At 34.3% G+C, this 13327-nt stretch overlaps 1 protein-coding gene across 2 annotated transcripts; it reads right to left on the bottom strand.

The window, feature by feature from the left end:
• Positions 1-11268: 11268 nt before the first annotated feature.
• LOC120353007 lies at positions 11269-13022 on the bottom strand. 2 transcript variants are annotated; one of them, XM_039435428.1, is made up of 3 exons: positions 12853-13022; positions 11838-12055; positions 11269-11468 (listed from the first exon to the last, which is right to left on the bottom strand). In XM_039435428.1, exons 2-3 carry the CDS (start codon positions 12027-12029, stop codon positions 11295-11297), a joined length of 366 nt encoding a protein of 121 aa, XP_039291362.1. In that variant the 5' UTR covers positions 12030-12055; positions 12853-13022; the 3' UTR covers positions 11269-11294. The 2 variants fall into 2 exon arrangements, with proteins under 2 accessions (XP_039291362.1, XP_039291372.1); XM_039435438.1 differs by lacking the exon at positions 12853-13022 and having other exon boundaries at positions 11838-12105.
• Positions 13023-13327: the final 305 nt, after the last annotated feature.

Raw genomic sequence — 13327 nt, 5'->3', positions numbered from 1 at the left:
AAATCAGACAATTTACCACATTCCATGTACACAGAACGGGCCCATTGGCTTCTTTCTTCATTGTTGAGTCCCACTCCAGAAATTCAAAATTGTTTTTTGATGTTTAGATTAGTCTTTTAGGATGAAATATAGTAGGCTATGGACACCTATTTTTTCTCTTCAATTTAAAAAAATTGAGTATACAGTATATTAGCAATGTAAATAGGTCTATATAAAAATACCAATTCATTAGCCTATTCTTAATTAGTCCATATTAGGCCTACTCAAGCTAGCCTTTTCAAAAAATTTTGGGCTAGTCGGTGTGAGTGAATAATTATTGTTTTTTTTAGGATTTCTATAACAAATAAAAATCTGGTGTGGTACACTCACACAACTTTCCTTGCTCATATTTGAAACTACGATCAGACTTCTGTATATGTGTATATATAATTGTTTTCAGAGTACTTTTTCCTTAGTGTAAATTGTGAAACTCGATGATTTTTTTAGTCCTCATTTTTTTAAAGTCGTCAAAACAGCTGTTCTATTGATTGAATATCTCGACTATGTGTTTTTTATGAACTGCGCTACCTACCTACCTCATGCACGAGAAGGAGGTTACTAAGTCCATTTATCAAGGATGGGGTGGACCCCACATCAGTTTCCCAGAAAGGAGACTCATGCCAGTTGATAAAGCTGATAAATAACTATACAGGGTATGAATTTGAAAAAGAATCGGTCAAGTTATTGTTGAGAAAATCGTGAAAATCATGGTTTTTTAGTAAATATCCGCCATTTTTCTCGAGAATATTACGGAGCTCCTGCAATTTTCTCAGAAATGAGACTCATGCCAGTTGATAGGGCTTATAAATAGCTATCCATGGTATAAATTTGGAGAGAATCGTTAGAGCCGTTTTCGAGAAAACGTGAATAACATGCTATTTTAGTGATTATCTCAAGAATATTACGGAGCTCCTGAAATTTTCCCAGAAATGAGACTCATGTCAGTTGATAGGGCATAAAATAGCTATCCATGATATAAATTTGAAGAAAATCGTTAGAGCCGTTTTCGAGAAAACCGTGAGAAACATGTTTTTTTAGTAATTATCCGCCATTTTAATTGAATTTTATTGAATTTCTTATTGTCGGATCCTCATGGTATAAGGACCTTAAGTTTAAAATTTCAAGTCAATCAGTTGATTAGGAATGGAGTTATCGTGTACACACACACACACACAACCACACCCAAAAATCATGTTTTTGGACTCAGGGAACATTGAAACGTATAGAAAACTTGAAATTATTTTTTTTTTGGAAAGCAATACTTCCTTACCTATGGTAATAGGGCAAGGAAAGTAATAATCCTATTTTGGAATAATAGGTCTATGAACTCTAAAGGTGCGTACAGGCTCTTGCTCTGCTCCGCAACCGAACGTCACTCCAGCAGAGCGATTGATGATCGCCCGGGGAGCAAGAGTAGTTCGACCGGGGAACGCGAGAAGAGCTAACATCTTCCATAACGTTCATGATGGGTGCGTGGGTGGTCCGACTGTGGTTCGATGGTGGTACGAAGGCGGTACGTGGGCGGTACGAGGGAGGAGCGTGCTCGGTGCGGGTTGGAAGCACGAATATGTGTACGCAGCTTAAGAAATACTGCATTATAAACTTCAGTGGGATTAAAATTGCTTATTATTGAAAATTACAGCAATAGTTTAAAGAAATATTACTAAAATTATATTGCCTCAATATAATGTAGCCTAGTTATGGAGTTAAAAGTATATTTTGAAAACTATATTCAGTAGAGATAATATTATTACCTAAATTCCTGCTTCTTTTTTTTGTGAACTCCAATAATTGTAAAAATATTTAATTAACCTAACCAACTAGAAATCAGTCTCAATTAATTCGGATAATTAGAGTTCTACTATGGCATAGGCTATATGAATTAATGTAATCTTTTTGTTTTTCTTTTGAGCAATCACATGCGATAACTGTTATCAAGATAAAACAGTAGCTGAAAAAGTCAGTTTAGCCAACTGAATTTCTTGAGTACCGTATCAATATCAATAATCTGGAATAATAATATTGTCGAAATGTCGATTGACTGAAAATATTGATACCAGATTGAAGTATCGAAACGTAAAAGTCGTCTGTCGAGTCGAGTCATCAAGTGTCTATGAGAAAATGGCCGTTACCAGCCTCTTGAAACATTAAAACTTATGAAGAAAATAAAAAAAAAATGAATTTTCATTTGGCAGAATCCTTTAATATTGCATAAAAATAATCATAGTATATGCTATATTTATTTCGAGTGCATAAAATATCAATTAATTCAAGACTACAGACATCGTCTACTGAAAATAAGGTTAGTTCATCTGAGATTTATGAAGTGGCATTAATACTATTTTTAGAATCATTTATTGAGTTAAAAATAGGATAGTGACTCCTATTTTTTCTTTCACTATCATTTAAAAAAAATTGAGTCGATATCTTCAAAAATAGCTGAGATACAATTGCGCCGTAATATTAGTCACATATACCCTATCTCATTCTTCATTGTTGGGTACCACTTCAGAAATTCAAACTTGTTTTTTTTATGTTTTAATTAGTCTTTTAGGTTGAAATTTATAGTACCGACACCTATTTTTTCTTCCTCTTTCGTTAAAAAAAATTGAGTCGATATCTTTGAAAATACTTCAGATACAATTGTGCCATAATATTAGTCAAATAAAATATACGAATTTCCAAGCATGAAGACACTAAAGCCGGTCAAGACGCTCAAGTACTTTTGCTTGAGCAAAGACTGATCGTTTGGTTCAAGCAAAAGACGGATGTAAAATTGCGTCCACACGTCTTATGATGTCCGTTTTCCTATTTTTGTGCTCACAAGCTCAATCGTCATAAACTATGGAAGAGCTAGTACTCTTGGCCACTTTTGTTTTGTGTGTAAAAATTATGAAGAAAGGTAGAGTTCATCGTTCACGTTGGAGTAGGGACTGGTTGTTGAAAAGACACAAAATTTCTCACGTTGCATTGCTTCGAGAATTGCAAGATGAATCTAAAAATATGTTTATAATTTTGTTTATATGTTCCTCATTTACGGTGAAACGCGGCAATAGATTTTCATAGAATTTGACAGGTATATTATGTTCCTCTTTAAATTGCGCGTCGACGTATATACAGTAGGCTACAAGGTTTTTTGAAATTTTGCATTTTAAGGATAATACAAAAGGAAAAGAAGTCTCTTTTGAACGCCAATATTACAGTAAAAATCAGACTATAGACATCATAAATCAGCTGTCTAGTGGATTATTACTTGCATGCAATTAATATCACATTGTAATTTGGTAAAAAATCAGCTGTCGTGTAGACTATTAATGCAATCAATGAGGCATGCAATATTGATAGCTCGATGTATCTTATTATTTTTTCTCCCGACTTTTCTCTGCTTTCAACTCGATAAGCTTTTAATGATATTAGCATAGTTGTTTAAAACAAATTATAAGCAATCTAATACTAAAAATTATTTTTAATATTAATGATTATTGTCGATACAACTAAAATCAATATCAGCATCAAATTCTGAGAGTATCGTGAGAATCAAAAGAGGATTATGACGTTTATATACAATCGATAAAAGAAAACTTGCTTATTTTCAAGTACTCGCGGGCATTTTATTAATTTGAGGTCGCTGAATCCAAATCTGAAATCACAATTTCTCTATCTCCATTCTACGCGATTTAGGTTATGGTGGATAGGCAAAAGACGGACGGTTTGATGGAAAAAGATTCCGGCCGATACATTTTAAGTTTGACGACTTAAGCTTGAAGACCCATCCGTTTTACCGTCCAGACGCAACGACTCACATGTTCCGACTTTTGCTTGAGCAAAAGACTAAAGCTAAACTTGAGCGTCGGGACCGGGCTTGAAGTAAACTCATAGACCCAAGTTATAATTATCTTAATTTCAAACTTACCTGGCGTCAAAGATGAAAGAGAGATCAAACACCCAATTACGAACGTAACAAGTATACAGCATAAAATTCTTTTTATACGAAATAATCTCAAACAGACTTCTGGAGAGAAGAATGGTGAATATTTCATGTCAACTAGAATTTAGAAAATATTCCTTCAGGTTTTACAGAAGATTAGCTGGCGGCAAACAGATTGAGGTTATGATTGAAAACCAAATTTGATTGTTCAACTTCAAGTACAGTATTAAAGCGTTTGAAAAATTGCTAGTCTAGAAGGCTAAGTTAAATACAAAATCGTATATACTTCAATCACATGAGTCACTATAATAGATCTGCAAAAATTAACAATTAGTAAAGGATGCACAGCTCTTCCACAACATTATAAAAAGAAGGTGGAAACTAGAAACTTCATTGTTCTTCTTCTTTTATTTTATTCAAACTGGGAGCAACCAACAGACCCAATTTATCTTTCACCCAACCTACAATTTCACCCAAGATTCGGTATTGTGGAAGATACATGAAACCACTTCATCCAACCGACACTTCATCCATTGCCTTTATATCCAAACTTAGACCAGTTACAGAATAGACACGTTGGGAAGTCTAGCCTCTGAAGCCAACATCTACTGTCATAATATCTCCAAATCGTGACGTCATCATCGGATAGAAAACTTTAGATTGTGTCTATTTCAGAAGGATGTAAATTATTATCCATTGAAATGATAAACTCCAGCTGCGCTCCCGCTGAAATAGACACAATCTGCTATGGAGAACAATGTGAACAAACTATACAGAAAAGTTTTCTCTCTGAAGCTGACGTCACGATTTGGAGATATGGCAGTGGATGTTGGCTTCATCGACTTTCAGTATGAATATACATCAGGCCGTGTCTATTCTATAACTGGTCTAAAAGACTTGTACACACGTACGTACAAATTCGCGCGAACAATCGTATGTACACATGCCTCGGCATTCACCGTACGTCCTTGTGGACGCGTTCCACGTATGCCTCGGTATTAAAAAAGCTATCTGATTTGCAGACGACATGAAGACCTGGTAGATGTAAATTTTCCACATCATGATCATGACAATAATGGCGTCATTTCATCATTGAAGATAATTACAGAATGCAGTTGAGTTGTATCTAGTGCTAGTCTATGCTAGTTTTAATGACTAGTATAATAAAATCGGAAATAGAACTTAACAAACCATGTTTGTGTGTTGAACGATTGTAGGTTAATAGATTGAAGTAAGGAAAGAATTGCTCCATGACATAAGATATGAGATTGACAATTCAAACTTTATTAGGATGTAAAAACAATATTTTGTTAATATACTGAATCTTATTCAACTAGTTATCCAAACAAATGATACCATTATGAGGAAAGCAATAACTTCACAAGAACGATTGGCCCTAACTTTGAGATTCTTGGCATTAGGTGATTCAATTATTGTTGGTTTACAATAACTTTTCTAAATCCCAAAACGGAAAATTTCTACAATAGCTCCAGGAGTTTTGATGACCTAATCAAAGCACTAAAAACTGTCCCACGAAATTGACAGTCTTCTTTAACCAAATTGACCATAAATTGAATCAAATACTGAATAACTGTTCATTGTAAATCAACTCTACTCATACACATAATAAAACAAGATTCTCCAAAAGATTAGCTTCAAGATTTACCTTCAAGGAATACTCGTTTAAAGTTTGATTAAATCTCACTATAGATAGTCTTGCTATCTAAAACGTATAATAGCATATCGAAGATTACAATTTCAATTGCCAACTCTGATTGATATCATAAAACAAACACAAGATGATTTGATAGCTACAATAAAATATGTGATCTATATTTTGTTGTAGAAATCCTGTAGAAAAGCTATTTTCACTTAAATTATACAGATCTAAATTTTCTAATCATGATACAAAATATATACTCCATGCATGTTTCGATTTTAATATTTGAGACACCACATATATTATTCTACAAGATTACAAAAATCATACAATATTTACAATTCATTATTGGATCACAATTTGATTTGTCATTCATTAACCTAATTCATTGGAATTAGGTTATGGCGCCTTCAATGGTTACGTTTTGCCTCACCCGTATGGCAAAAAAGCGTCCACTCCTGCATTCAATGCTCGCCCGAGGCGCCTGTGAGCACGCCAAAATACCGACAGGGTTCCGGTTCGCCCACATGCCTCAGCGAACAGTGTCCAGACGTGCGAATGCAAGCCCATACACGTATGCTCACCCGAGGCAAACGTACGTGTGTACACCGTTTTAGCAAGGAGGATCGTCGAGACGAAACAATGGTTATCTTCAGGGATACTTTTGAGTCACTAACTCGGGTGACCCAGAGCCAAACAAGATGGCGGCTGACCCGGGGCAGACTAGTGATCCTCAGTGAACTCTATACTAACTGGAATGGTCTAGCAACACAAAGAAAGTGAGACACCTGGTAAAGATAGGGAACCCGCATTGCTGTGGGATTTGTAATTTTGTAACATATTGGCTCTTATGGAAAAATGCATTGCACAGTTTCAATTTCTATTTTATTTCTATATTGTATGTCTTATTCCATAGAAGTGTTATTTTTTCTTTAAGCAGTTCATTGTTAACTTTTCGAGAGCAAAAATAATGAAATAGGTTGAATATGAATAAAGAAAAGATTTTTTCATTTGTGACTGCAGTAGTTTTAGTATTGTCAACTTTTCACAAGCAAGGGAATAACTTTGTGACAGATTTCAGAGAGCGTATCATTTATTTATTTTATCAATTTAACAAGGACAAATATAAACTGTCATGAAATGATTGGGAATGAAAAAACAGGCTCATAGTCCTTATTATTCCAATCCTGAGTTTTGTTCGTACACAGTCCAAAGGAGGGCTGTGTTTAATTGAAACTATTAAACACAGTCTTATGTTTATTTTGATATGATATACTATTGTTTTTTGGATTATATGATTTATTGTTAAAGGAAAGATTTATGATTATTGTTTAAGAAAATATCTCAATTTAATAATATAGGCCTACTTACAGCAGGCTATGAATGTAGAATTATGTAGGTATGCATTGGTGTAATTTCAAATCAAGTAAGTGTGAGAGTTTCAGAAATGAAGCAAATAACGAGGAAACATTTTATTATATTATATGACTATGATAAGCAAACAGTAAAATATGCTACATAATTACCAGAGTAAAATGAGCAATTTGAAATTAAAAGGTTTCAAAAATTAATTACAATTCATCTGATACAATCTCATATTTTTAAAAATAAAATTAGGTAAATATAATGAATTATGGGACTCATGATAATTCAATAAAGAAGGATTATTGAATATGTAATGATAGCAATATACTAGGTATTCTGATAACATTTCAAATCATGTATGTGTGGGAGTTTCAGAAATGATGCAAAGAAATCTATGAAGAAACATTTATATTAATAATTGTATTATAATTATGACCATATGATAAGCAAACAGTAAAATATGCTAAATAATTATTATAATATTGTAAATTGAACGATTACTTATTTGAAATGGAAGGTTTCAAAAATTAATCACAATTCAGCTGCAATATCAATATAATATTTTTCAAAATAAAAGTGGGTAGGTACCTAAAATAAATTATATCATCTCATGATGATAACACAAAATTATTAATCATTTGTATTTATTCTTTTTTGAATAAGGATTAATTTGTCTTCAACTATGTTTCTTTATTTAAGATTATTGCATTTTCTTTTCTTTTGAGAACAGCGTTCCTTTTGATGCGAGGGCGGCCGACTCAAACATTAATTGTGACTCTGTTTCTTTTAGTTTTTGTTATGTTTTACCTCTGACAAGGTGCTGCATCTTTGACAATCATCAAACTTTGAATTTTTTTTATAGATAGAATGGTCTATATATTGTGATGAATCTTTCAAATAGACCTCATGAAAAGAGAGAAAAATTGTGATTACCTTTTAAAATGAAAGAATTTGCTAAAGGAATAGTTAGCGACCGAGCAATAAAGCTTACTTATCAGTAACTGTATATTTGATAAGAGTACCGTTCTGTACTGAATATTTTTCTAGGAAAATTATTCAATAAAATTATAATTATTTTGCAAATAAAGCACAAATTATTTATGAATCGCTCACTGATTTTGAGGTTACACTTTGTTTACTATCGATCAGATGTTTTTAAAACAGTTCGAACGCAGCTGACTAATTCAAAGCATTGTCAAATGTCACGCTGGCTTCACGTAAGATATAATATCATCTCTAAAAATTAAAACTATCAATAAAGGATCAAGAATTTCAAAAAAAAAAAAAAATAATAAAAATAAAATGTATGTATTATCGTTGAAATTATTATTATTTAAGAAATTATATTATATGTCAGGTCTTATTGTAACTAAATAGGTCATAGCATGAAATTATATTATTGATAAAATGGCAGAAATTAATTATAACAATCTCAAACCTAATAAAAATTGTACAAGAGTATTAATTCATTAACGATTTAATTCAACTGAACCACATGGTAATTAAATCTCTTTGGCAGGTCTAAGCCAATCACAGTGCATAGAAATAGCACCAAGAAGGTGATCGTTTGAAAGCAACACATGTTAATCTATTATCAGACAACAACCCTGCCTTATCAGTTACACTAGCACATGTACATTGTATGAGAGGAACTATGTCTATAAGATTAAGCAGTTTTAAGAATTACATAAATTGAATCATTATTGTAATTAAAAGAATTATATTCTACTGCTTGCCACTGACGTCATGTTTACGTCACAAGCGTTCTACCAATGGCAAATTTTTATGCAAATTATTACATCGAGATTCTGAGAAGCAAGGTCTAGCCAAGGAGCTTGGAGAAAGGACAGCACTTCCCTTTTGAAATCCTCACCGTGCAGATCTCTTTTATAGTTACCAAAGACCTATTTGTGAAAATTTCTTGTTCGATTTTAAATGTTCTATTTGTGAGCCGATATTTTAGGCCAATTTATTTGTTATTTGTAAATTCTGTTTTCATCAATCGATAAATTTAAAAGCTTAAAGTAAATTATCCCTTAATTAATTCGGTGAAGGAGATATTTAAATTAAAATTCCCCACGTGCTGAAACCGAAGCCTGGATTGCCGCCGATCAAACGATTTTTGATCTAAAGAAGAAAACCACGACCGCCAAGGAAATTCACGTGAGTTATAAGTTTTAAAAGGGGCCCCAATCTACGCTTCGAAAATATTTCAGTGCAGAAAAACATAAATTTTTCTTCGCTAAATTATTGGCCACGCCGACAAGCGCTTTAGCATTTAAGAGTCTAGAATTTATTCATATTGAATTTATAAGAATTTGTAGTTGATTAACTATCCTCCGCTGCCTGAACCACGACCCCGAACATTTTTTAAAAATATTTTATAATTCATTTTTTCACTATTCTTTCAAAATTGTTCAATTTTATCAATCGTAAAATTCTGTTGAATCACGCATGGTATCATGCAAGCACAAGAAAATTTTTAACTGTTCTGTTAATACTAAATTATTATCAACCTGTAAATCGAATTCTGAATCTGCACTGTATGATTACATATTTTATTGTAATATATTTCAGTTTTGTTAATTCGCTTTCTGAGTTCGATTATTTCTTAAGCCTGTCAATTATTGTGTCTGATACGTTCTATATCATCAAGAACCGATCGAATACGATCATTGAAATAATTGAATTGAGCTGGATATTGGAACAGGTCTAAGTGGATGTAGCGAGTGGGGTCAGATCGAGATATTTAGTCTTTGTCCTTACCTGCTCATACATCAGCTTTTATCTGTTACCTACCTCGACTTTGGAGCGAATGCATCAATTGTACAGCAGAGGCAGCCATAGATCATATAAATTCCTACAATAGAGCTTAAAACCCAACAAGACTCTGTTCTCGAAATATATTCTGGACGATATTTGGTTCAAATACCGTATTTTTAATCCTTCAGAACTTATTAGAGACGCAGTCCCGTAAATTAGCTACATCAGGATTTTTGCTCGACCTGTATGATTTTGTATGCTCATTCTTCACAGGTAATAATTTTAAGGTATCCGTCTTCAGTGTTTAGCGATCGCTACACTACTTATAAAAATTTCATCACTATACAATTTGTCATTAGAAGAATCAAGGGTGAGCGAGCGTTTAGGCCTCCCGCGATTCCGACAATTATATTGAATCTTGTAGTGAATCAATCAGTCTGGTGTACATTCAGCGTCCACGCACGCAATTACAAAATTTATAGCCGCTACACCATTGACTCAGTACAAGATTCACTCTACATGTGTGAAGCCATCAAATACCTCACCACATGATTTGGCGCCCAACAGTGATAGGCATTGAAGAGGTGGATAATCGACTACGAGAATTATTTAGTTGCTCAGTATACTATAGCGCTGACAACGGGAAATTTTTGAAAAATTCATGGTTGTGAATTTCTTCGAATTTAGTATTAACTGTTCACTGTTATATAAAATAACAAGACGTACCATACCCAATTTTTGAACAGAAAAGAAATTTATCGATTGATGAATTTTTAGAGAAAAAATCGAACTCAGAATTTTATTATCGTGTTATTCGAAAATTGGTCATACCATAAGTCATAGGTATAAGAGATATCATAAGAAAGGTCATATTATTTGAAGAATATTAGGTCTATATTGAAACAATTTATAAAAATTTACAGAAAAGAGGATTGAAGTTATTTACATTTTTAAAAGTTTTTAAAGCATAAAGAGGGAAGTAAAATTAAATCACGGATATATTGCGGAATAATTAAGCAGAGTATCACTGCTTTTATATAAAATTTTGCGAAGAATACTAGCCTATATATAGAATTGCGGCAAGAAATTATAAAAGTAAAATATTTATAATAATAGTAATAATAAATTATAAGAGGCGTACCTGTATTACCGCATAAGTGTTCACGTGTATCCTGTATGTCTTGTCATTTTTATGTTAACGATATTGCTAACTTGACTCATTTCATCACTGAACACATTGTTAAACCACTTTTTTCTGTATTTCACTCACTACGAAGCTATAGCAATTTCTATTGGATTTCTTATTAATTATTTTGTATATCACGTCAATACTTTCACGTTTTTCATTCACCGCACACGTTCGTCGCATTATTTTCTCACAAAACATGGCAGGAAACGACCAGGTCAATCCAAGTCTGTCGGACACCGAAGACATCTCACCCGATGTTCGCCGCCATCCGCATCCATCACCGCAGCCGCCGATTTCCATCCCAATGTACTGGATGATTATCTTCGACACAGGTGGAGGAGAGCTGCATCCTAGTGGAAGATCCGTCGGCAGCCCAAGAGCCGGAGGACGAAACATCGGGAGAGCATACGGACGACGACGCCCCCGAGACAGGAACTCCCATTTCTCGTACCGTTGCTCGGATGAAGAACCAGCGGATGACCGTTAGATGTACACCCGATCCCGCCATGGATATGGACACCCTCCTGAAAGCAATAACCAAGATGAATGAGAAAACAAATGAAGCAATAAACAATCTGAGTAAGAAAACCCAACAGTGGAGGGAAGAAATCAGACAGGCAAGGGAAGCCGACAAACAAGCAAGAGAAGAATTAAAGAGGGAAACCCAACAGATGGAGAAGGCAAGTGAACAAGATTTTGAAAAATCAGAACAAAGGTTGAAGGAGCAGCGGAAGAAAGCAAGATATTAGGACGGCAAATTGAGGAGAAGTGTCATGCAAAGGAAATCAATATTGGACCAGAGACTGAACCCACGCATGCGGAAGTAAACACACTCGAAGGAGAGGTCATAAAACAGACAACGAACGTGACACATATATGGAAGACCAACCTACCGAGAGTGTCAAGACTGAAGTCGCGCCGCACCCCGCCGAACGCCGAGAGAGACTGGACGACATCACCAGCCAAGCCGAGGACATCATTCGTGGCATAGAGGGACAGCTCGTACCACCGCGCGCTGGACACCAGGAGTCCAAGGACGTTGCCCGCCACGTTGAAGAGCAGCCCGGACCGCCGACCGCCCACATCACTGTCCCTCCACCGAAGACAGCGCCTGCAACATACAAACCCAATACTCATGAAGATAACCCACAAAACAATAGAAGTAAAACAGAAACCACAACAAATCAAAATCAAAACAAAAACCGAAAAACCATGAATCAAAACCACAAACAAGAAGAATTACAATACGTCAAAAAGAAAACCAACTAGTAGAGTGCATTTACACCGCCGTCATATAAGGCTGAAATCCTACATCAAATCTTTTACCAGCATTCAAGAAAACAGGAAAATAATATTAAGAAGAACCTACAACCACCGCAGTCATGTCCGGTTAAAGTCAAGCAGACCGTACACCAGCATGCAGAGAAGAAAAAGATCATTTGAAAAAACCCACAGACACCACCGGCATGTCAGGTTTAAAAATAACAAACTACATGTCACCGGTAAACAAAGAAGGACAACATTGGCTGAAGAGATCTACCTACTTCGCAGGCACATTCGTTTTAAGCCAAGTTTGATAAAACGGATAGTTGCAAATTGGAATTGGACCTTTGAATAACACCGGAATCAAATTTAGATGGGGGCTTGAGGAAATAATAATCTTTTAATCAACTGGAAGCTACGTTGTGAATTACACCAATTATCAAACTTCTTCATAGTCACAGCCTACCCATTGAATCACATCTTTGCAAACTAGCATCTTTCTACTGCTGCCTAATAAACATAACCTAACTTCGCTGCATCTCAGATAATAAGGAAATATTATTAATCCACATCAAATGAAGAAATTATTATCAACTTTAATAACAGAAGAAATAAAACTGAAAACAACTTTAAGAAATTACCAACCTGATCAAGCCATCCGCCTCATGCTACAATCATCACAGAAACAATCGCCTAGTTATATCCGCCCAACTGGAAAACAGAAACAAGAGTTATATTATCAACAGAAAATAATTGTAAATTAGAAATCAGGTGAAGTTAGTAGTGAATAGGAAGAAAGAAAATAAACAAAGTTTATTTGAATAAAATACGTCAATATAACCTCGAAATACAGAATTGATCAAGAAATCTATTCAGAACCAACGCCTGTTCGATAATTTTCTTCGTCCCACCAACCAATGTGTGCGAAATCCTAGAGTCAATGTATAGAATCAAAGCAATATCGTTATTTAATTATTGTAACCTATTCTTTAATGTAGAATTATAAGTAAAAAACGCAAACAAAAATATATATTTATGTTAATTTGCACGAAATGCGCATGTTCTGTGTTATATGAATGTATCTCTAAAAAACTCCAAAGAAAATGAAATTCTTACCTTC

The sequence above is a fragment of the Nilaparvata lugens genome, chromosome 1 (assembly GCF_014356525.2).
Source record: "Nilaparvata lugens isolate BPH chromosome 1, ASM1435652v1, whole genome shotgun sequence".
In the NCBI taxonomy this organism is placed as follows: domain Eukaryota; kingdom Metazoa; phylum Arthropoda; class Insecta; order Hemiptera; family Delphacidae; genus Nilaparvata; species Nilaparvata lugens.
This window is presented reverse-complemented; position numbering and strand designations above follow the sequence as displayed.